The 22,907-nt window shown below is 45.6% G+C and overlaps 1 protein-coding gene, 1 long non-coding RNA gene and 1 pseudogene across 2 annotated transcripts; 1 reads left to right on the forward strand and 2 right to left on the reverse strand.

Moving 5' to 3' along the window:
- Positions 1-2,697: 2,697 nt before the first annotated feature.
- Positions 2,698-4,945, reverse strand: LOC131906088 (uncharacterized). Its single transcript, XR_009378119.1, has 2 exons — positions 4,899-4,945; positions 2,698-2,934 (listed from the first exon to the last, which is right to left on the reverse strand). It is a non-coding gene; the product is annotated as an uncharacterized LOC131906088 (long non-coding RNA).
- Positions 4,946-5,555: 610 nt separating this feature from the next.
- On the forward strand, positions 5,556-10,616 carry Aicda (activation induced cytidine deaminase). The gene is made up of 5 exons (XM_059256881.1): positions 5,556-5,587; positions 5,848-5,995; positions 8,437-8,707; positions 9,360-9,475; positions 9,868-10,616. Exons 2-5 carry the CDS (start codon positions 5,855-5,857, stop codon positions 9,919-9,921), a joined length of 582 nt encoding a protein of 193 aa, XP_059112864.1. The 5' UTR covers positions 5,556-5,587; positions 5,848-5,854; the 3' UTR covers positions 9,922-10,616.
- A 161-nt stretch (positions 10,617-10,777) lies between these two features.
- On the reverse strand, positions 10,778-16,814 carry LOC131906491 (cytochrome c oxidase subunit 7C, mitochondrial-like; annotated as a pseudogene).
- Between the last annotated feature and the right edge of the window lie 6,093 nt (positions 16,815-22,907).

Here is a 22,907-nt window from a genome sequence, read left to right on the forward strand (position 1 = left end):
GTTGGATACCTGGTGGTAGTGATGCTGTTGGGGGAGGAGCCCACAGGGGTGAGCTCAGATTTGAATGCCAGGGGCCAGTGCTCTGTCACACAACGGCATTGAAGCAGCCTTGCCTGAAGCAAGCTTCCTTTGGCCGAAGACTTTGAGGGAGTCAAGAAAGTCACGCTGGAGACCGATATGGACAGGTAACAAGGCAGTCTCGTGTGTGTGTGTGGGGGGGGGGGGCTCCTGTTCTGCTGTCTGTCTGTCTGGCAGGCTTTGCCTGTCAGTGTGAGCTTTTTCTATCCTGGATCTATCTTATCAAACTCTGCTCAGGTCTTTTGCATTCTGGACCTAACTCTCCACACTTCTCTCCAATTCTCTCTTCTCCATGTTGCAAAGGAGACAGGAAGTCGTGGCTCACCCTGAGATTTGGACAGCGCTGGAGCTGTGGACCCCACAGCAATAACAGCGAACCCTTAGGGACTCAGAATGAAGAGGTCGTAGCAATGCCTTACTAAAAACAGGAATGGTTATTTTCATAATTATTTGGTGAATAGTCAACATTTTAAGACTCACACGGGGAGTCTTTACTGGAATTATTTAGCTATAGTAAGGAAATTTGTGCCTCTTAAAAATACCAAACATTTGAGATGATTGCTTGCCACTCATTACGGTGGTGTCTATTGTAAGGAAAGAATTTCATTAAAACAGGCGATTTAGTGTTATAGGCTCAACTGTTAGGCACTTAGTGGCATTTTTACTGCTTAATTAACCTGTGCAGAGATGTCTTAACTTCTTGGAAGCTTTTCGGAGCTCTTACATGCAGTTCCTGAGGAGCTGTTATCAATAGTTTCTCTCTTGTTTTCCTACATTTACTGCCAGGGTCAGAGACCCATGCCCAACCCATACACTTGAGCTCAATTCCACTTTGATTATAATGTTCAGAATAGAGAGCTAATTAACATATTTAGTGATAGTGTGGATGCTCTTCAGATTCCAGTTTCTTCCCCTTTCTTTTCTTGTCTTATTTTTTTATTTCTGTTCTCCCCTCCCTCCTCCTCCTCTTCCTACCCGCCTTGTCCTTGTTAGGACCACATTGAGGACCTTGCTTGCACATGCTCTGTCACTGGACTGCATCCCTAGCCCTCAAAGAAACGTTTCCAGGGTCAGACAGTACTACTTCATGAGTTTTTAGTAAGGTTTTGAAAACAAATCTGAAGTCTAGGCCCTGGTGGGGAAGGGTCTGACAGAAATAAATGTACATGCACAGCAAAATGCAAAGACAAGGCAAGACCGAAAGTCAGGGGAAACAAATGAGAAAATGGAAAGACGGCACGGAACGGCGCCCAGGGGAGTGTGCGGCGCCCAGGGCAGTGCTCGTCTCTTCCATTGAGCGTGTCTACAGAGCCATCAACGATGGCAGCCCGGGACGCTGCTGGGATTATTTTTAACCCTTGCCTTTGGTTTGCTTTGCTGGGGAAGCCGCTAGCGTTCCGCCTCAAGGAGCACAGCTGTCTCAGCAGCTGTCAATCTACAGGCAAAGTCCCCCCTACCTGGCAGGGACACCCTGAGAAGAGGGAGCTGGAAACAGGCTGTAGCTGGAGTTGAGGGGAGTGGTGGACCAACGCTCGCCATCAGCAGGTCAGGACTGTGCAGTTCCACTCACCGTGGCAGGAATCCGAAAACAGAAATGGCCTAGTATATCTTTCTGTGGTTCGGACATAATTTTTTCACTTGGGTGACACCCTTCTTTTCTAAACTCCCAGGATACCTCTCCTTTTTCATAATAGCAGCCCCCCAACACACACACACACACACACACACACACACACACACACACACATAAATATACACAGACACATGTATATACACAGGCTACCCACAGTATGTGGAAAAAATTCAGGACTGTGAGTATGGCTCCGTAGTACGGCACTCGCTAACATGTACAAGGTTCCAGGTTCAATCCACTGAAAAGGTTTTCCCATCTAGATAGCACAGAAAGTTCAGTGAAATATAAAGGGGATTGATTGCTAAGAGTTGATGCTCACAATGTTGAAAACTGACTGGACACGAGAGATAGGGTCATTTTTCCCTGTTATATGCTTCTTGTTATATGCTGAGCTTAGCCTCACTTGGGTTTATTGTTGTTATTGTTGTGAGACAGGGTCTCACTACAAAGCCTGGCTGGCTTAGAATTCTCCATGTAAACCAGGCTAGCCTCCAATACACAAAGATCCACCTGCCTCAGCTTCCCCAAATTCTGGGATTAAAGGTGTGGGACCACCATGTCTAGCTGCTGAGGTTTTTATAGCTGATGATAAACAGTAGACATGGAGCTATATGGTGATATAATAATCATAGTAGATTATTATTTCAGAATAAAGCTACTATTGTTAGAGGCTAAGACAGGAGGATCTGGAGTTGGAGGCCAGCTGCAGCTACATAGAGATTTCCTGGTCAGCATGGGTTACACAGCAAGACCATATCTCAAAAGAATTTTTTCCCCAAAAGTCAGGGACTCGTACTGCATTATTGAAATGTGAGCTGTCAACTACGTGCAATCAATGATGGTACATGAATATTCATAGCAGTTCTTTCCACCACAGCACCAAAGCGGTCCATACCCAATGTCAATCAGCACATGAATGAAGAAAACATGCTATACCCACACAATAGAATATTACTCAACAGGAAAAAGGAAGCAACTACTAATACTTGGATGGATATCAAATTCATTATGTTCAGTGAGCGAAGTCACACAGGAAGGAGGGAATGGGATTTATACGAAATTACAGAAAATTGGAATAATTTACATTTACAGAAAGCGGGTCAGTGGTTGCCTGGGTAGGAGGAGAAATACCAGCAAATAGAAATGGAAAAAGAAGCCTAGAAATGCCATCCACGCTCATCACGCTGGCAGTCTGGGGTGCGGAAGTGTCAGCATTCATTGAGCTGTAGATTTTAAGTGAGAGGAGTCTAGTATGTAAATTACATCTCAACAACAACCAAAAAAAGTGAAAAAAGGTTTCAATTCTCTGGCATCAAAACCGTATTCAAATTCCTAACGAGCTCTTTTTTTTTTTTTTTTTTTTTTTTTTATAAAAACAAATTCTCTGCACTTCCACCCGGCACCACTGTGTGGCAGTGCTGTCCCTACAAGCGAGGGACACTGGTTTTTACCATTCAGTTTTAACTCCTGGCTCTCGTTACTATGTCCACAGCGTTAACAGGGACTTTAAATTCTTTAAAGAAACTTGTGGGCTGGGAGGACGGCTCTGTGGGAGCAGCGCTCGCCATGAAAGCATGACGCGGGGTTTAGCTCTCCCAAAGCAGAGGACTGTAATCCCAGTGCTTCTAAGACAAGATGGGAGGTAGAGAGAGGAGAAGCTTGTGAGCCAGTTAGCCTGGGGCGCACAGCAGTGAACAAGCGATCCTGCCTCAGATAAGATGGAAGTCAAGGATCTCCACACACGTGCTATGGCATATATATGTGTGTGTGTGTGTGTGTGTGTGTGTGTGTGTGTGTGTATGTGTATATATGTATATGTATATATGTATATATATATATATATATAGAGAGAGAGAGAGAGAGAGAGAGAGAGAGATTTTTTAAAATTATTTTTGTCTCTCTCCTGTGTGTGTGTGTGTGTGTGTGTGTGTGTGTGTGTTAGTGAAGGTGCCCTCAGAAGCCAGAGGTGTTGGATCCCTTGGAACTGGAGTGACAGGTGTTTGTGAGCCACCTGATGTGGGTGCTGGGTCTAGAACTCAGGTCTTCTAGAAAAGCAGTACATGCTCAAAGATTTTATTTTTAAAGAAAGAGAGAACCTCAGGGGCTGGAGACGTAGCTCGGTTAGTAGAGAACTTGCTGGCATGCACAGAGCTCTGAGTTAAGTCCCCAGCACTGCACCAACACAAGTGGGTGGAGCACACCTGCCATCCCCGCACCGCACCAGGGAGTGGAGGCAGGAGAGTCATCCCGTCAACCTCCCTACCAGCCGAAGCTGTGTGAGACCTTGTCTCAAAACAAACAACAAAAATAAATCAATAAAGTAAAACCAGCAAAGCGGACCAAAGGAAATCCAGGAATGAAGACCCAAGACCAAGGGAGGCCGAGACAGCTTCCGGCGAAGGTGCTTGCTGCCAAGCCCGGCAACTTCAGTATGATCCCTGGACCTCATAAGATGGAAGCAGAGAGCCAACCTCTCCAAGTTGCCCTCTGACCTCCACATGCATGCATGTGTCCATACGCACTCAAGATGCACGTAACAATAATAACTAGATGTAACTTTTTTATCTTTTTTTTTAAGATTTATTTATTATGTATACAGTATTCTGCCTACATGCATGCTTGCAGGCCAGAGGAGGGCACCAGATCTTATTATAGATGGTTGTGAGCCACCATGTGGTTGCTGGGAATTGAACTCAGGACCTCTAGAAGAACAGCCAGTGCTCTTAACCGCTGAGCCATCTCTCCAGTCCCTAGATGTAACTTTTTAAAGACACAAGGGGAACTTTATTATGCTTCTGCTCAATGAAAAATGGGTACTGTGTAGAAATATGCTTGCAAGTTGGCATGACTTGCAAGCATATTTCCTTTCCTGGATGGAGGACAGGGCTGCCATAGAATGAGGGTCTTCAAGGAAGAGAATGACTTCTTTCCTCAGGCTGGCTTTGAACTGCTCTTCCTTCCTCTCCGCTCAAATTCTGGAATTGGACTTGTCTGCCAGTATGCCTGGCTGAGAGTGACCTCTCTAGGTTTCCTTTTGTTTTGTGGTGCTGGGGATTGGATCCAGGGACTCATACACGGTAGACAACTGCTGTACTACTGTGCTGTATTCTTGCTGTAGAGCCCAGGCTGGGCTCACACCTAGAGCAATCCTCCCGTGTGCTGAGGTTACAGGCAGGAGCGACCTTACCTGCCCTCGCCAGGCTTCATAACTTGCTTTGGGAAGGTTCTAGTTCTATGATGCTCTTGGGGTAGCCAGGAGACAAGAGTTCTGGCTCTGTGATGCTCTTGGGATAGCCGGGAGACAGGAGGGTAGAAGTTTTCAGAATGTCAAAACCCCATACTTTTTCTGAGACACAATAGAACGTGCATTTTTATTTTGTTAGTTTTTGAGACAACGCTTCTCTGTGTAACCCTGGCTGTCCTGGAACTCCCTGTGTAGTCCAGCCTGGCCTGGAACTGAGAGATCCACCTGCCTCTGCCTTCCCAGTGCATGCACCACTACCCCCACACACACACAGCAGAAATTACAAATTTACACGATTAATTAAATATGGAAGCGGAGGAAGGACTAATCATGGGCAACAGACTATCTAGTTTGACTACTGTGGGGAGGGGAGGGGGCAGGCCGTGGGTGTGTGAGGACCGCTTCTTGACCATGTGGAGTTTGAGATCCATGTGGAATACGGAGGTGGAGACAGGAGGAAAAGCTGAAAATACAATGATAAGACCGAAGACCAGATCATTTTATGTCATCCTCAGCTAAAGACAGTTACAGAAGGCAGCTATTGTGGGGACCCAAATAGGGTGAGGGCTCTCCCAATAGGTCTCAGTTTGAAGCTGGGAAGACGGATGACTTTTAAGCTGAGCATGTCTCAGGTATCTGGAAAGGAAGCAAGACTATCTTTTCTGGTTTAACTCAAATAATCATAATTTTAAAAAAAAATGACAGTAGTATGTATGGGGTGCAGCTCAGTGGTGAACTACCTAGCTAGCATGCACACAGCTCTAGGTTCAATCTTCAGCAATAATAATAATAATAATAATAATAATAATAATAGTAACAATAATAATAAAGCTGAAGGAAGAACATGGTGACAGAGAAGCTGGGCCCTGAATTTCTTCTCTCGTTCACACAGCGTTCTGATGAAGCGGAAGAAGTTTCTTTACCACTTCAAAAATGTCCGCTGGGCTAAGGGTCGGCACGAGACCTACCTGTGCTACGTGGTGAAGCGGAGGGACAGCGCCACTTCCTTCTCGCTGGATTTTGGCTACCTTCGCAACAAGGTACCAGCGGTGTTGGTGGCTAAGTGTGGCGCCGACACCAAGCTGTGGATGCCCCTGGTGCCAAGTGCTGAGGGGACAACTCTCCTATCAACATTTGTGGGGAGGGGAGAGAAAGAGAGAGGGGGAGAAAGCAAGCACCTATACACCTATCCTCCCAAGCTGACCAACTCAGGCAATCCTCCTGCCTCTGCAAGCCGTAATTACAGGCGTATGCCACCACACTGAAACTTACTTCAGGTTATTTGGTTAACATCTCCAGCTGCTTCCTCAGGTCCTTTTCACATTCTATTCACCCAGATTAGACATGGTCTGAAGGGTGTTAGTCCCCTCCCCAGTCATGCGGGGCACCCTAATGCCATGCCTTCCTTCAATGACAAGAATTGTCCCCACGCTCTCCTGTCTCTCCCCAGCCTCAGAATTACTTTAAGACTAAAGGAAGGAAGGAGGGCTGGAGAGGCTGCTTGGTGGTTAAGAGCACTTGCTGCTCTTCTGGAGGGCCGGGACCTGATGCCCAGTACCTACATGGCATCTCACAACCAACCATAACTCCTGTTCCAGGGGACCCAGTGGTCTCCCCTAGCCTCTGAGAGAGCCAGGCACGTGAAGGTAAAATACCCATACACGTTAAATAAAAATAACCTTTAAAAAACATTAAGGTTAAAAAGACAGACATGGTGGCTCATGCCTGTAGTTCCAGCCTTGGGAGGCTGAGGCAGGAGAACTACCATAAATTCAAGCCAGCCTGGGCTACATAGTGAGACCCTGTGTCGAAAAATAGCAAAATCCAAAGTAAATAAATAAAAACAAAAAGTAAGAGCATTTTTTTAAATTTATTTATTTATTATGTATACAGTGTTCTGTCTGCACATATCCCTGCAGACCAGAAGAGGGCACCAGATCTCATTACAGATGGTTGTGAGCCACCATGTGGTTGCTGGGAATTGAACTCAGGACCTTTGGAAGAACAAGCAGTGCTCTTAACCTCTGAGCCATCTCTCCAGCCCAGTAAGAGCATTTTGAGCTAGGAAATTTTGTACTTTATTTTATTTTATTTTTCAGCCCAGTGGTGGTGGCACATGCCTTTAATACCAGCACTTGGGAGGCAGAGGCAGGCAGATCTCTGAGTTCAAGGCCAGTCTGGTCTACAGAGTGAGTTCCAGGGCAGCCAGGGCTACACAAAGAAACCCTGTCTTGGAAAAAAATAAACAAACAAAATTTTAATTTTCACAGTGCTAGGGATGAAATGAAGGACCTGCCCTTGCCAAACAAGCGCCGCACCCCTGAGCTCCACCCCTAACAACCTCCAGCCCCTCAGCACTTCAATTCCTCAGTGCTGGGTTCTTTCTCAAGTACTTTCTTGAGTGAGAAAAATACACCGTGTCTTTAGAATTATTTTGAAAATCAAGGAGGAAAAAATTAGGAGAAATGACATCAACTCAACTCTGGTTTTTCCAAATAATCTCGTTTCCTTCTAATCACAAGACGAGAGGACAAGGAACACATCTATCCTGGTGAGCTTCACTCATGAGTCATAGAGAAGCCACGGCCTGCTGGGTAATTGGGTCAATCCTTCACCTGCCTGAGAGAACTGGGTTTCCTCGAGAGTTCACTGAATTGCAGATTGGCTTCCACATGCCTGTGGGCATCTCCAGGACTCCCAGGCAAGAGCCGTGAGGTTGGCGATTTATTATGCAGTTCTTCCGCCTACCTTTTCATGGGGTAGCTTACCTCAACACCACCATTTTACACACAATCTCTCCCCTACTTGGAGCCACGCCCACCTTATTTATAGACGGCTTTATCAAGGGGCCCTTTCTCTTATTTCGCATACAGTGCTTACGACACCAGCTCGATTTACTGCTAAGGAAATAGAACAGAGTTGAGTAAAATAAAAAGCTTTCTTCATAGTCTTAACGATTTTCAGCAATAGGAAGTGGACCTACTACGGTTGTAATTATCACAGTCACGGTGACCACATAACACGCACACATTATGTAATTGCTCCCAACTTGTACGCCAAGATAAGACTCTAACCTCTCAAAATAAGCTTCACCTCCAGGGCACTGTCCTAACCCTCCTTACAAATTGTCCTGGCGCCACCTAGTGGTCAAGGTGCAGTTTTACACACAAAGGCAATCCCTGCAAGGTGTATGAGGATTCTTCTCCCAGTTGCAACTGATTTCATGGTCCTTGGTCCCATACATCCTCAGCCTTCCTTTACCCAGCAGGGCCAGTGTAATAAACAGACTTGGCTCCAGCGAGAGCTCTCTTAACAGTTTGCTGCACGCCTTTGACCCCAACACAACACTCTGGAGGCAGAGGCAGGAGGATCTCTGAGTTCCAGGCCAGCCAGTTGCAACATTCCCCCCGCAAGCATCCCCAATGGCCCTGGGTGGGAGGGCATGCCTGTCACGTCACCGGCGCTCTCTGTCTCTCTCCAGTTGGGCTGCCACGTGGAATTGTTGTTCCTACGCTACATCTCGGACTGGGACCTGGACCCCGGCCGGTGTTACCGCGTCACCTGGTTCACCTCCTGGAGCCCCTGCTACGACTGCGCCCGGCACGTGGCTGAGTTTCTGAGATGGAACCCCAACCTCAGCCTGAGGATTTTCACCGCGCGCCTCTACTTCTGCGAAGACCGCAAGGCTGAGCCTGAGGGGCTGCGGAGACTGCACCGCGCCGGGGTCCAGATCGGGATCATGACCTTCAAAGGTGAGCGTTGTGCACCGGAGAAGGCGGTCTGAATTGAAGCTCAGGGTGAGGATTGTCAGCGGGGTGGGGTTGGGGTTGGGGGGAGCAGAGGGCTCCGTAAGGGCTCTCAATTCCTCTTCGATGTCAAAAGCACTACTTTGTTTTTTGAGACAGGGTCTCACTATCCCAGGTTGGCCTTCAGCTTGCGACTCTCTGGCCTCTGCCTTCTGAGAGCTAGAATTACGAGTATGCACCAGTCTCAGAATGACCAGAATTTGAGGAACAGAAGCTGGGAGGGCTGCGGGTGCGCTCAGTGACAGAACTCTGGTCCAGCATGTACAGATCCCTGCGTCCCGCCCTTATCAGACAAATAATAATGAAATTAATGATTGCGAGCCTAGCCTTTAACGGCTGAGCTATCCCTCCAGCCCGAAATTAATGATAATAATAGTAACAGCAATAATAAAGAGGGCCAGATAGATGGCTCAGAGGGGTACTTGCCTTGATGACAAGTTCGATCCCTGGAACCCCACATGGTGGAAGAGAAGCAAGTCTCAAGAACTGTCCTCTGACCTTCTGACTTCTGACCTTCAGCCACGCACTGTGGTTATGTGCACGCGTGCGCGCGCACACACACCTCCTTCTTACCTATTTATTATTTTTTTCTTCTAAGACTATTTTTACTGCTGGAATACATTTGTAGAAAATCATGAAAGAACTTTCAAAGCCTGGGAGGGACTGCATGAAAATTCTGTGCGTCTAACCAGACAGCTCCGGCGCATCCTTTTGGTAAGAGCATCTCCTCTGCTCTGCTCTGCTCCCCACTCCTCTACCCCCCACCCATGACTGGAGCCGCTTAGATATTCCTTTGTATCACCCATTTTTCATATGGTGACTACTTGAGCGCTCCTAAATCCAGTTTTCTTTTCCGTCTTTCCCCAGGGCAGAGCCCCCACTCAGACTCCGTCCTCTCGCCTTCTCTTCACCGATTTCTTCACAAGTCTTCCTTTTGTTAACCTCCCCTCAGACGGGGTTCCTCCCAGGCCAGAATTTCCCCTTCTTTTTCCTGGTCCTGGTCCCAATTTACTTTCCTCTTAAGGCACCCGCTTGGTTTAGACGCCTTCCCTCCCCCCTGCTCAATTTCGAAGCCGTTCACTCATTTTATATCTCTTTCTCCGCAGCCCTTGTATGAAGTCGATGACTTGCGAGATGCATTTCGTATTTTGGGACTTTGATAGCAACCTCCTGGAACGTCACATGTGATGAAATTTCTCGACTGAAGACAGTGGATAGAAAAACAATCCTTCAAGTACCTGTTTTTCTTCTTAAATACTCACTTTCATGGAGTGTAGGGGAAAATTATATGACTTTAAAAAAAAATACTTGCGATGCAAAATAGCGTGGACCCTTCAGAGTGCTGATGGCAGCTTTGAGTTCAGCATCGCCATCTACTGGGGAACAGCAGAACTTCAGGACTTCAGACCACAGTTGAAGCAAGTTTTAAGCAGGATGGAAACAGAAGGTATATATATGCTTAGAAAAGCATATGGAGACTATCACACGGTTTGTTACACCCACCCTCTGTGTTTTTATGCATTTGAATTGTCAGGGGTATCAGTGATGGAGTTTTCTGCTCTCTTCCTTTGAGGCTGACTTTCCCCTGAGGTCATGGATTGATGGTAGGCTGTCCTGGTGAGGGAGTCTGAGCGACCGCAAGCCTCTCTCTCAAAAGCATTAACATGCAGGCGTGTGCTGTACGTTTTCACTGTCGTGTTTTTATGTATATATATATATTTGTGTGTGAGAGGGCTTGGGTGGGATTTGGACTATGCGTCATCTCCTCTGAGTGATTTTCATAAAGGATCTTAAAATGCAGATTAGGACTATGAAGAAGTCACTCTGAAAATAAATTGACACCTCAAGGATCAAATGCTCCGGGAACACACTCTCCCTCTCTCTCTCTCTTTTTTTTTTTTAATGTCATCAGTTTATTTACAATCTTATCTGTATAAGAGTTCAAGAGTTTAATACAGTTTTCAGATCACATCTCTTAAACAATCTTTCTCTGTTAAAGGGGTGAATTAAACATCCTTATTTTTTAAGTAGCTGGTGCCTTACACTAAAGAAAGGGGCCGCAAATCCAGATCCAACAGTCATCAAAGCCATGTGTTTCCCATTGAAAATGGCAAATTCTTCCCCGGGCCCTCCTCATAGTGGCTGCGACAGACCACAGAGGTGGTGAACCTCCGGATACTCGGGCCCAACGTGGGAAGCTCTGCGAGGGAAGGTGGCAGGAATGGCTGCGCCACCCTAGTCTCCTTTCCTCATGACCTTGGGAACATAGACTCTAAAACTGTACAGACTTCTAGCAATTGACACCTGGGAACTGCTTGAGTATTGAGAGGTAGTCCATTCTCGATGATGGATGCCAACAAAGTTAGGGTTTTCTAGTTTTTGTATGTGTGTGATGCTGCTCCCCAAAATTGTGAAAGAAGGTGACAAAAATAGACTCGTATCTGATGCCAGGCAAAGTGACAATCATCTGCAATCTCAGTATTCAGGAGGCTGAGGCAGGAGGATTGTAAGTTTGAGGGCAACCTGGGCTGCACAGTGAGACCCTATTTAAAATAATAGGGGGGATAACAATTAACAAGGAAAAATGCAAGATTGTGGCAAGGAAATTATGCTTTACCAGCAAAATATAGGGAATCAACATAGATTCCCTCTTTGTCCTTATTTATGCCTAGTCTCCCCTAACAACTATCTTTGATGGCTAGAAAAAAATTCAGAATAAACATCCCTGTGCAGTTATTACCTAGTTACCCTTATAATGCAATTAAGAGACCCACAGGAAATCCTGTGAACACAATTGTATTTATTGCGTGTAAGTTGCTATGGAAGAAGTGAAAAATAAACATTACTTCCTGTATCTATTCCTGTAGCTAGAGTTTTTCTGCCTGGCCCACAGTCAGGACAAATCTCTCTCACCTGCCAGTCCCACAGCCGCTTAGACCCAAACAAGTAAACACAGAGACTTGTATTGATTACAAACTGTATGGCTGTAGCAGGCTTCTTGCTAACTGTTCTTATAGCTTAAATTAATCCATTTCTATAAATCTATACCTTGCCACGTGGCTCGTGGCTTACAAGCATCTTGACATGCTGTTTGTCATGGCGGCGGCTGGCAGTGTCTCTCTGACTCAGCCTTCCACTTCCCAGAATTCTTCTCCTCCTTGTCCCGCCTATACTTCCTCCTGCCTGACTACTGGCCAATCAGTGTTTTATTTACTAACCAATCAGAGCAACACATTTGCCATACAGAACATCCCACAGCATATTCCTGTTTCATATTATGCTGCATAGCATCCGGTGATATTCCTGCCATCATTTCCTCTTCTGAAATGGGTTCCTGAAGTCTCATAAATTTGAAACTTTAGAAATTACTGTAACAGTGCAAAAACTTGTGACCATCTAAAACTGTAACAATATTGCTCAGCAGCTTTTCTTTTGGATTTTAGAAACTTTTTTTTTCCCACAGCAAATTTATTCTGGCTCATTTTAAATGAACTGAATAAATGAATAAAATTTGGAAGTTTTGAAGATGAACTACTGAATAAAATAATGCCAAAAATGATTTATAAAATTAAAGTCATGCAGATCACAGGGCGGTGATGGTGCACACCTTTAACCCCAGCACTTGAGAGATAGAGGCAGGAGAATCTCTGTGAGTTCAAGGCCAGCCTGACGTATATAGAGAGCTCTAGGACAGCCAAGACTACATAGGGAGACCTTGTCTTAGAAAAATAAATAAGTAAATATAGGGCTGGAGAGATGGCTCAGAGGTTAAGAGCACTGACTGCTCTTCCAGAGGTCCTGAGTTCAGTTCCCAGCAACCACATGGTGGCTCACAATCATCTGTGAGATCTGGTGCGCTCTTCTGGCCTGCAGTCATACATGCTGTATACATAATAAATAAATAAATCTGAAGAAGAGGAAGAAGAAGAAGAAGAAGAAGAAGAAGAAGAAGAAGAAGAAGAAGAAGAAGAAGAAGAAGAAGGAAGAAGAAAAGAGTTTTTTAAAAAAGAAAAATAAAAAAGTAAATATAGCATGGTGGTGTAGAATTTAATTGAGAGTCCTGAAATTATTAACCCATATATCTATTATATCTATGACCAACTGAGTTTTGACAAAGGTGCAAGGTGTTTAGTCCTGGAACAGCTTGCTGTCAGGTCTAAAGAATGCATTTGACATAGTGACACCTGCCTGTACTCTACTTGGGAGGTGGAGTCAGGAAGATCAGTTTGAGGCCAATTTGGGCATAAGAAAGACTCTGTCTCAAATAAAACAAAACAAATAAAAGAATAGATTTGGGGCTCTTCCATACATCATACACAGAGATGTGTTCACTATCAATCAAATACTTCCATGGAGGAATTGAAAGCTTAAAACTTCAAAGTAGAATAGATGGAAACCTTCCTGATTTCGGATTAAGCTGGTGTTTCCCACCCACCAGGATGGCCATCAACTGAACAGTGTGAGTGGGGCAGTGGAGCACTTGGGACTTGTGGATGAATAGGAGTGTAAAATGTATAACCACTGTGGGACACAGTTTGATAGATCCTAAAAAGTGAACAGATCATTGCTATAGGACCTGTAACTTCCACTACTGCGTTTTGAAGGGAATTACAACCTTGAGAGGTTGGACGGATGGCTCAGTTGGTAAAGAGTTTGTCTTGCAAACACAAGGACCTGAGTTTGATCCCTAGCACGCATGCAAAAAACGCTGGGCATGGTAGTACATAACCCCATCACTCGGGAGGCAGACGGGCGGATCCCAGAGGCTCCTGGGCAGCCTAACCTACTTGGCAAGTTCCAGGTGAATGAGAGAAACTTGTTTTTTTTTTTAAAGGTTGTGCTTGGTGCACATGTCTTTAATCCGAGCACTCAGGGTGCAGAGACAGGTAGATTTCTGTGAGTTCGAGGCTAGCCTGCCTACATAGTAAGACCCTGTTCAAAAAAAAAAAAAAAAAAAGGGTGGATAGAGCCTGAGGAATGATACCTACATACACACACACACACACACACATGCACACACACACACACAGCTGAACACTCATGTACACACCACAAACAAAAAGAGACACGTGGTCAAACAAAAAAAACACATGGCCAAACATGTTCATGAATGTTCAAAATAACAGTATGCATAATAGCCAAAAAATGATACATTTAAATACTCATCAGTTGGTGAATGCATAAGCAAAGTGTGGCACATCCATGGGAGAAATTTAATTTATTTGGCCATAAAAGGAATGAAGTACTGATGTGCTGTGGGATGTATGGCAAATGTGTTGCTAATTAATCAATAAAATACTGATTGGCCGTTGGCTAGGCAGGAAGTATAGGCGGGGCAAGGAGGAGAATAAAGCTGGGAAGTGGAAGGCTGAGTCAGAGAGACACTGCCAGCCACCACGATGAGGAACAGCATGTGAAGATGCTGGTAAGCCACGAGCCATGTGGCAAGGTATAGATTAATGGAAATGGATTAATTTAAGCTATAGGAACAGTTAGCAAGAAGCCTGCCACGGCCATACAGTTTGAAACCAATATAAGTCTCTGTGTTTACTTGGTCGGGTCTGAGTGGCTGTGGGACTGGCAGGTGAGAGAGATTTGCCTTGACTGTGGGCCAGGCAGGAAAACTCAAGCAACACTGATGCATGCTATAACATGAACATACCATGAAAGCATGATGCTGGGCCAGCCGGATGACTAAGCGGGTAAAGACCTCTTCAGCCAACACTAATGAGTTGGGTCCCTGGAACTCACGATAGAAGAGAAAACCAATTCAAAGCTGTCCACGACCTCATAAACATCATGGCTTGTGAGCCCCACCCCCATACACGTGCAATAAATAAACACAATTCTAAATAGGAAGAGAATTACTAATTAATTTAAAAAGAAAACTCTGTGCTCTATGAGAGAGAAACACACAAAATCCACACAGTACCTAAAATGTCCTGAATAAGAATCTAGGTGTGGCTATGCACACTTTTAATCCCAGCACTTGGGAGATGAGGCAGGAGGATGGGAAGCTCACAGCCAGACTTGACTACACAGTGAGTTCATGGCCAGTGTGTCATACATGAGACCCTGCCTCAAACAAAGCTCCCACAGGATTGCAGTGCCCACATGCACCTTCACACAGACATCATATAAGTCACATAGTAAAACTGAGATCAATCTGGGCCTGTCTCCACCACAACAAAAAGATAAAAAATTAAAACACAGTGTTAAACCTTTATTTCCTTTATTATTTACTTAGTGAGATGTGTGTTCTGGCATTAAAGCCCTGCACCTCCACACCCAGTCTCTGCCCTTGCTTTAACAACCATATATAACAGGTTCTTATCATTCTGAGGTTTAACATGTGTTAGTTTTGGGGGTCCCCCCCCCCAGACAGGGTTTCTCTGTGTAGCTTTGGTGCCTGTCCTGGATCTCACTCTGTAGACCAGGCTGGCCTCGAACTCACAGAGATCCGCCTGGCTCTGCCGCCCGAGTGCTGGGATTAAAGGCGTGCGCTGCTGCCGCCGCCGCCGCCGCCGCCGCCGCCACCACCACCACCCGACCCATGTGTTAGTTTTATTTCCTTAGAGAATTAAATTTTCATGATGTGCAGTAATTTTGTATTTTGTTGGTGTATGAACTTTAAGATTGTTGTTTCCAGGCATGGTGGTACACACCTGTAACTCCAGCAGCCAGGAGGCTTAGACAGGAGGATCATGTGTTCCCAGCCAGCCTGGGCTCTATCACAAGATTTTGGATCCCCCTCTCTCTCTTCAAACATCCTTCCTGTATCTTCTTGTCCACGAGCTGCATCCAGCCGCAATAAAGATGAACAAAGAGTGGATACTGAGGCAGCACGACCATCCTCCGGCCTGTCTCTGATGTTTAATGCTGCGGTGCAAAGGCTACCCTGGGAATTGAACCCATGGTTGGATGTCCATTGTTCTGGGTCCCATCCCACATGGGTGTGCACGTTGAAAGTAGCATCTGCCTTATTCTTGGCTCCTGAAGCTTTAAGGATGCACTGACATATCCTTCCCTTCAAATGACTAATTCCTGCCATGTCTCAGAATCTGCGAAGAGGAAGAGCGCATTGCCTATTAATTTCATAAAAATGGGATTCTATCTGGAGAAGAGGTAACTTTATCTAAGAAACCTAATGAATGTTTAAAGAGAGGATGGTTTATAAGGTTAAATGGGGCTGGGGTGGGGGCAGGGCAAGAACTAGACAGTTAAGAATCCCTGGGCTAGTCACTGCTCAAGAACTGTCTCCTCTCTGGGAGTTTCTGATAACCGGGATGTGGCAGGGTTGCCTGTGAAGAGAGAGCCACCTTGGGAGGGAACTTGCCTGGAGTCCTGGCCCATCTGGGAGATAGGCTCAGAGCCTGGCAAAGCTGTATACACAGCAAGATGTTCTAGTCTTCAGACCGTGAAATCTGCACAGCACAAATAACCACTTTTGAGCGCTAATCAAATATAATCGGCCCCTGGGGTTTTAAAACTGTCATGGTCCGTGCAATTTGGTTTCTTTTTCTTTCCAATTTAAATTTCACAGGGGTCTCATGTATCTTTATCAGACATGAGACCTAAATAAGAAATTAAACCAAAGATATGGAAGATAATGATGCGCAGACGTTCGAAAAGATTCCGCAAATGTCCTACAAAATTGGCCTATATGAAGAGCAAACTGAGGACCTCTGGTGGCCTTTCCTGTAGGATAAATCCTAGATGTTCTTCCCCAAAATGGTCTGTTTACTCCCAACGGAGTAAATGTTTCCACATGAGACAGGATTTCATAAACTATGCTGTGAAATAAACGTGGCGAGGGCCTAGGCAGCAAAGGAAAAGAGCTTCGATTCCAGCCTGTGTCTGAGGATGGCTCAGCCGTTCCATCAATTTATTTGTGTTACCAGGAATCTGTCTTCAGCACAGCGCTTTGCATGCTCGCTCAGGATTCACTAGATCTGGGCGATTCTGTTGTAAAATAGTTATTCCAGGAGTGGAGTACTTACTCCTCATGGGGGAGTCCTGGGTTATCCTCAGTGGTGGAGTACTTACTCGTCATGGGGGAGTCCTGGGTTCAATCTCCAGGACTGAAGAGAAAAAAACGTGTGTGTGTGTGTGTGTGTGTGTGTGTGTGTGTGTGTGTGTGTGTGTGTAGGGGGGTAAATTGGATATGGTAGACTGTGCCTGTACTTGAGAGCAGAGGCAGGAGGGTCATAAGATTGAGCCCTGATTGGGCTGTATAGTTAGACTTTGTCTCAAACCAAACAAAGAGAAGGGAAAGGCAACAAAAATAAACAAAAATAAAATCAGTTCTTCCAGGAGACACAGCATCTGAGACGCAGTGTAGCTCTGAACTTTTTTTTATTTCCAGACTGTGTCTCTCCCATAGTTCAGGCTGGCCTCACACTTGCAATGGAGCCAAAGATGACCTTGAACTCCTGATTCTCCTGTCTCCACCTACCAAGTTCTGGGTGTATGCCTATGACATCCTGGTTTATATGGTTCTAAAAGTCAAACATAGGACTTCATGAAACCTAGGTAAGCACTCTCCAGACTGAGCCCCATCTCCAGCCCCGAAAATGTATGAACCTCACTTTGAGACACTGTCTCAGTCCATTTTCCCAGACACCAGTTCTCAGGGTACTCAGTGTGGCTGCTGAGGTTCCCCGTTCCCTTTATTGCTGAAGGCCAGATTAGCACGCTTCTAACTATAGTGTGTAAACACGATGTACCCTCTGGGGGCAGGTCAAACTCCATCAACCAAGTCTCCACACCAGTGCACACATCTGGGTGTTTGCTCGCCCTGAAATCTGGGGTCAAGAAGGTAGGTATTCAGGAAGTGACTCACATTTATTGGTTCCTCTGTCACCAACTCCTACTGTATTTGTTGACTCTTTAGTAATTGAACAAGAACTTGGGGCCACCCAAGCTCCCAGAGACATCACTTTATACTTTAAAGTGAGCATTATGTATTTCGGGATGGAGGAGAAGGCACTTCAAATATTCGAAGCATCCATCTGCATTAGAGAGCCTGTTTAATGAAGGGTCCAATTCTTCCCGTCCACGGGCAGGGCCAGGGCTGAAGCTGACTTCCTTCCTCCAAGGGTTATTTTTGAATTGTAAAATCCAGAGGGATCTAAGTCTGCTATATATAAAGAAAGTTGTTCACAAACGGCTGCTTCTTCTTTCCTGGGCCAGAGGGACTAAAGTTCAGCAGCTCAGTGGCCTTGGTCCAATCATTTGAACTTTCTGTGTTTAAGTTGTCTCTTTTCCAAAGGTAAGACAGAGGCCGGGCGGTGGTGGCGCACGCCTTTAATCCCAGCACTCGGGAGGCAGAGCCAGGCGGATCTCTGTGAGTTCGAGGCCAGCCTGGGCTACCAAGTGAGTTCCAGGAAAGGCGCAAAGCTACACAGAGAAACCCTGTCTCGAAAAACAAAAACAAAAACAAACAAAGGTAAGACAGGTGGAGGCAGCTGGTGAGAAGACATGAGTTCGATGCATGAGACACTCAGCACTCGGTCTGTGGTGAATGCCATATAGGTATCTGCTGGAGATTTCTTTTGCTTGTTTGTCTGTTTGCTTTGTTTTTATTTCTCCCATTCAATGCAGTACATATAATCAAAAATCAGGACCTTATTGCACTGCTTCTGAGTCTGCCTGTTCACACTGAGTCCCTTGTAAGTGTCCAAGCACTCTGGATACATTCAGAGGAAGAACATCACTTAGTCTATGGCTTTGTTGCTTAGGTTTCGCTTTCACAGTCCTGTTTCACAACGGGACTTTATTATTCTCATTATTATTTATTATTTATTATTTATTATTCTTTATTATTCTCATTTCATCCAGGAGGAAACAGAAACCAACAGCTGACTGACTTGCCCAAGGTCCCTCAGCAGCAAGAGACAGAGCTAGAATTTGACCGGTTTGTGGCTTCTTCTGCTAGCTACCAGAGTGCGCTTGAACAGTTTATTATTGTTATGCCCAGATCTCGGGGACCCCCAAAAGACCACCATGGAGACAGAATCCCACATATAAAAGCAAAGAGCCTTTATTCTCTTCAAGCTCCGAGCTTGATCTCTCTGTCTGACACAGCCGTGAGAACAGAGAGCCCAGAGCCCAGGCAGGGTGGGGTTTCTATCATAGCAGAGGTTGGGGTGAGGGGATTTCCAGGGTTCATGACCCTAATTGGCTGACATTTGTCTAGGGGTACAGGGAACGTTTGGAATGTCAGGTATTTCCTCTTAGATGCAGGTGGGGTCAGTTTATGACTCTTCCTGGGTCCAGGTGTTGCCTGCCAAAAGCTGTGTCTGGGCCTCAGGTATTTCCCCTTAGACACAGGCCCCACTGGGTGGGGTCTGCCAGAAGCTGTGTCTGGGCCACGGCATCTGTCTGGTCAAGCTGTTTTAGGGCCTCCCACAGCCTTCAACAGTTTCTTTACTGAGCCTCTTCATATACAGCAGGGACCCAGGTTTGGGAGGGCGCAGCGGCAAAAACAAGGAGTGAATCCCCATCACCAAGCTGGGCCACCTGGTCAAGGACACTACGGCCAAGTCCCTGGAGGAGATCTGCCTGTTTTCCCTGCCCACCAAGGAATCTGAGACTGTTCGCTTTTTCGTGGGCATCCCTGAAGGATGAGGTTCTAAAGATCATGCCAGTGCAGAAGCAGACACAGGCTGGCCAGTGGACCAGGTTTAAGGCTTTTGTCACTGTTGGGGACTACAATGGTTATGTTGGTCTTGGTGTCACCGAAGTAACAAGATTGGCAAGTCCCACACCATCCTGTGCAAGATGACTGGCCCTGTGACTCTGTGCTCACACCCCTCATCCCTGCCCCCAGAGGGACTGGAATCATCTCTGTTCCCATGCCCCAAGAGCTGCTGACCAGCCGGCATTGACTCACTCCCACCCTGGGTAACTTCACCAACGCCATATTTGATGCATCTCCAGACCTATGACTACTCAACCTTGTCCTCTGCAAAGAGACGGTCCACTAAGTCTCCCTATCAGGAATTCACTGACCACCTTGTGAAAACTCACACCCGAGTCCCTTGTTCAGAAGATTCAGGCTCTAGCTGGGGCTACTACAGCCCCTTTTATACCAGAAAAGTAAAATGAATTAATTCTGTTTTTAAAATGTAGCAAAAACTAAAAAAGGTGGGGGAAGCATGTAATAGATGTCAAACTTTTAGGAATAATGGAGTCAAATGTGGGTGCTGTGAATAAAAAGATGAAGAGTGGTAATGGATGGATATTACTATTTTAAGACACGTGGCAGGGAAGAAAAGGGTACACCAGAATATCACATCGTTAGAAGGTGGAGGGAAGGACACACTCTCTCTCTTTTGCATTTTCTTTCTTTCGTTTTCTTTTCTCTTTCTTTTCTTTTTCTTTTTATCTATCTATCTTTTTTTGTGGTTCTGGGAATTAAACCCAGGGCCCCACACAGGCTAGACAAGTGCTGTGGCACTGATCTACATCCCTGTGGTGGTTTGAATAAGAATGGCCCCCATAGGCTCATAGATTTGAATGATTGGTTATCAGGGAGTGGCACTATTTGAAAGGATTAGAGAGATTCGGAGGCGTGGCCAGGTTGGAATGGGTGTGTTGCTGGGCTTTGGAGTTTCAAAAGCCCAGACCAGGCACAGTCTCTCTTTGTCTATGCCTTTGTGTTATCCCTGGCCCAGCAGCTTCACCTGAATCTATCTACTGCTGTTCCAGCCAGTAATTACAGCTCCACAGTTTCCAGCCCACTTCTCTGGCAGCAGCCGGGTGGGACTTTTATGTCCTGCTGGATCCACCTCCTGCCCCTGCCACCAAATGTAGTTTTAACTAAATTTCTATCATTCTGTTTATCAATAAGACTTGGGAGTTGGAGGCTGGGGTGAAAACCTGCTAGCTCTAAGAGGTTGAGGAGCAACTAGCTGACATTCCCTCTTTGCTGGTATCTCCAAAAAAGAGTGTCCTTCTGCTCTGCCAAACCAAAAAAGACTGCCCCACTCAAAGTCCCTCCCTACTGCTTCCTGTATGTCTCTCTAATCATCTTCCAGACACCTCCCTGACTCTCTATGATTACTTTCTGTCAACTAGTTCCTGGCCTTGCTCCTCCTCCTGACCCAAGGTTGATTTTATTTAATTAATGTAAATGAAAACTCAGGGTTCACAGTGTTATCATATATCCCAAAACACCTTGGAATCAAGATGTAGCTCTTGGCTACAAGCTCCAGTGCCTGCCTGCATGCCACCATGCTCCCTCTATGATAAGGAACTAAACATATGAAACTGTAAGCAAGCCTTCAATTGAATGCTTTCTTTCATAAGAATTGTTTTACTTAGGCTAGGAGGTGGTGGCTCACACCTTTCACCTTGAGAGCACTTGAGAGGCAGAGGCAGGTGGATCTCTATGAATTTGAGGCCAGCCTGGTCTACAGAGCTAGTTCTAGGACAGCCAAGGCTACACAGAAAAACCCTATCTCAAAAAAAAAAAAATTGCTTTGATCATGTGCCTCTTCACAGCACTAGAATAGTGACTGACATAATACGCAAGAGCTATTTCTTCCTTTCTTGGTTTCATTAGGGACTTGAAAATTCTAGTATGGATTGGTGGTATAACTAGATGGTAGAGCATTTGTCTGTGCAGGGCCCTGGGACAATCCCTATCATCTGATAGAAACTTAGCAACTCTGAAAAATTATCTTACAGTTTATCAAGCTAACTCTAACCATCCATTTTTCCATACTTGAACCCAGGAAGCTGAGGGCTACTTCAAAATGCTATTTACTAGGGGAGATTAAAGACTACATTAATTATTCAGGCGGTGGTGGTGCGCTCCTTTAATCCCAGCATTCAGGAGGCAGAGGCAGTCGGATCTCTGACCTAAAGGCTAGCCTGGTCTACAGAGGGAGTTCTAGAACAGCCAGGACTACATAAAGAGACCGTGTCTCAAAAAAAAACAAAACAAAAAAAAAATACTGGTGATGCTTAACACTGCCAAACATGTAGGAAATAATTAAATTCAAAGTCCAGATAAATCTTGACCACAGGCCTCCATTCTGAGCCCTTTTCTTACTCCTTACTTTTAGACATGGTCTCACTAAGTTGCCCAGGCTGGCTTTAAACTCAGTCTGTAGCCCAAGCCAGGCTTGAACTTAAGATCATTTTGCCTTAGGCTACAGAGTTACTGGTATTGTTATCCAAGCCCAGCTTAATTTCAACTTCGAAAAATGTATTCTCTCTGTATCACTTCGATGCCTTGCTCTAAGCTGAGTGACTCCTTTATTAAGTTTATTATCACTGTGACCAAATGCCTGAGGCCAACTTGAAGTGAGGAGAGCTTCACTTTGACTCACGGTTGTAAAGGTTCAGTGTGTTGTGGTGGGGAGGGTGTGGTGGAGCCCATCAATTCACACCAGGGAGTAGGGAGCAGAGGGAAGATGCCCTCACATGCTGGCTGTCTCCTCCTGTTCCATCAGCTAAGCAGTCTTCATGCCCTGTTGAATCTTCTGAAACACCTTTGAAGATGCACCCAGAGCACATCTCTGATCTCACGGGAGTTCTCCACAGTTATTTTCTGCGGCTACATTATCCCGTTACTGCTCTTTCACTGTCCTGCTGGGGGTTTTGTTTTTCCCTTCTGTCTGAATTATGTCCTGGCTTCCAGTAATTCCCCCTTCCTTGGGTTAATGTAGTAAACCCTCCAAATACTCCCTGAGAAAGGGCACCTGGGAAGTGACTTCATCCCTTACCTGCTGAAATGCCTTTGCTTCCCACTGTCACTATTTTCTTCACTGTGACAGAGTGTCTGGGAGGAGCAATTTAAAGAGGAAGGATTTATTTCAGCTCATGGATTCAGAGATTTCAGTCCACGGTCCTTGGTTTCATTAATCCCGGACACAAGTCACTTTGCCTGGCTTTCTGCCTGGGTTTGTAGGGCTATGGCCTTTGTGTGGTGATATTTTATTTGTGCTCTAACAGATAAAGCTTCCCTGAAAATCAGAAGGAGGAGCTAGCCACTAGTTAACCATAGAGGTCTGGAGGTCTGTACAGACAGACAGGAAGTGATAGAGCTGGGCGGAGAGAGGAAGTGATAAAACATGGTGGAGAGAGGAGCTCATAGGGAGAGAGGATTTCGTAGGGGTAAGAACTAGTGGCTTGC

This window comes from Peromyscus eremicus, chromosome 3 (assembly GCF_949786415.1).
Source record: "Peromyscus eremicus chromosome 3, PerEre_H2_v1, whole genome shotgun sequence".
NCBI lineage: Eukaryota > Metazoa > Chordata > Mammalia > Rodentia > Cricetidae > Peromyscus > Peromyscus eremicus.

Excerpts from the sequence above, each read along its gene's own strand:
- Aicda (XM_059256881.1), top strand. The coding sequence starts at position 5,855 with ATGAAGCGGAAGAAGTTTCTTTACCACTTCAAAAATGTCCGCTGGGCT. Across the intron at positions 5,996-8,436 it reads TTGGCTACCTTCGCAACAAG|TTGGGCTGCCACGTGGAATT; the intron begins GTACCAGCGGTG and ends GTCTCTCTCCAG. Across the intron at positions 9,476-9,867 it reads AGCTCCGGCGCATCCTTTTG|CCCTTGTATGAAGTCGATGA; the intron begins GTAAGAGCATCT and ends CTTTCTCCGCAG.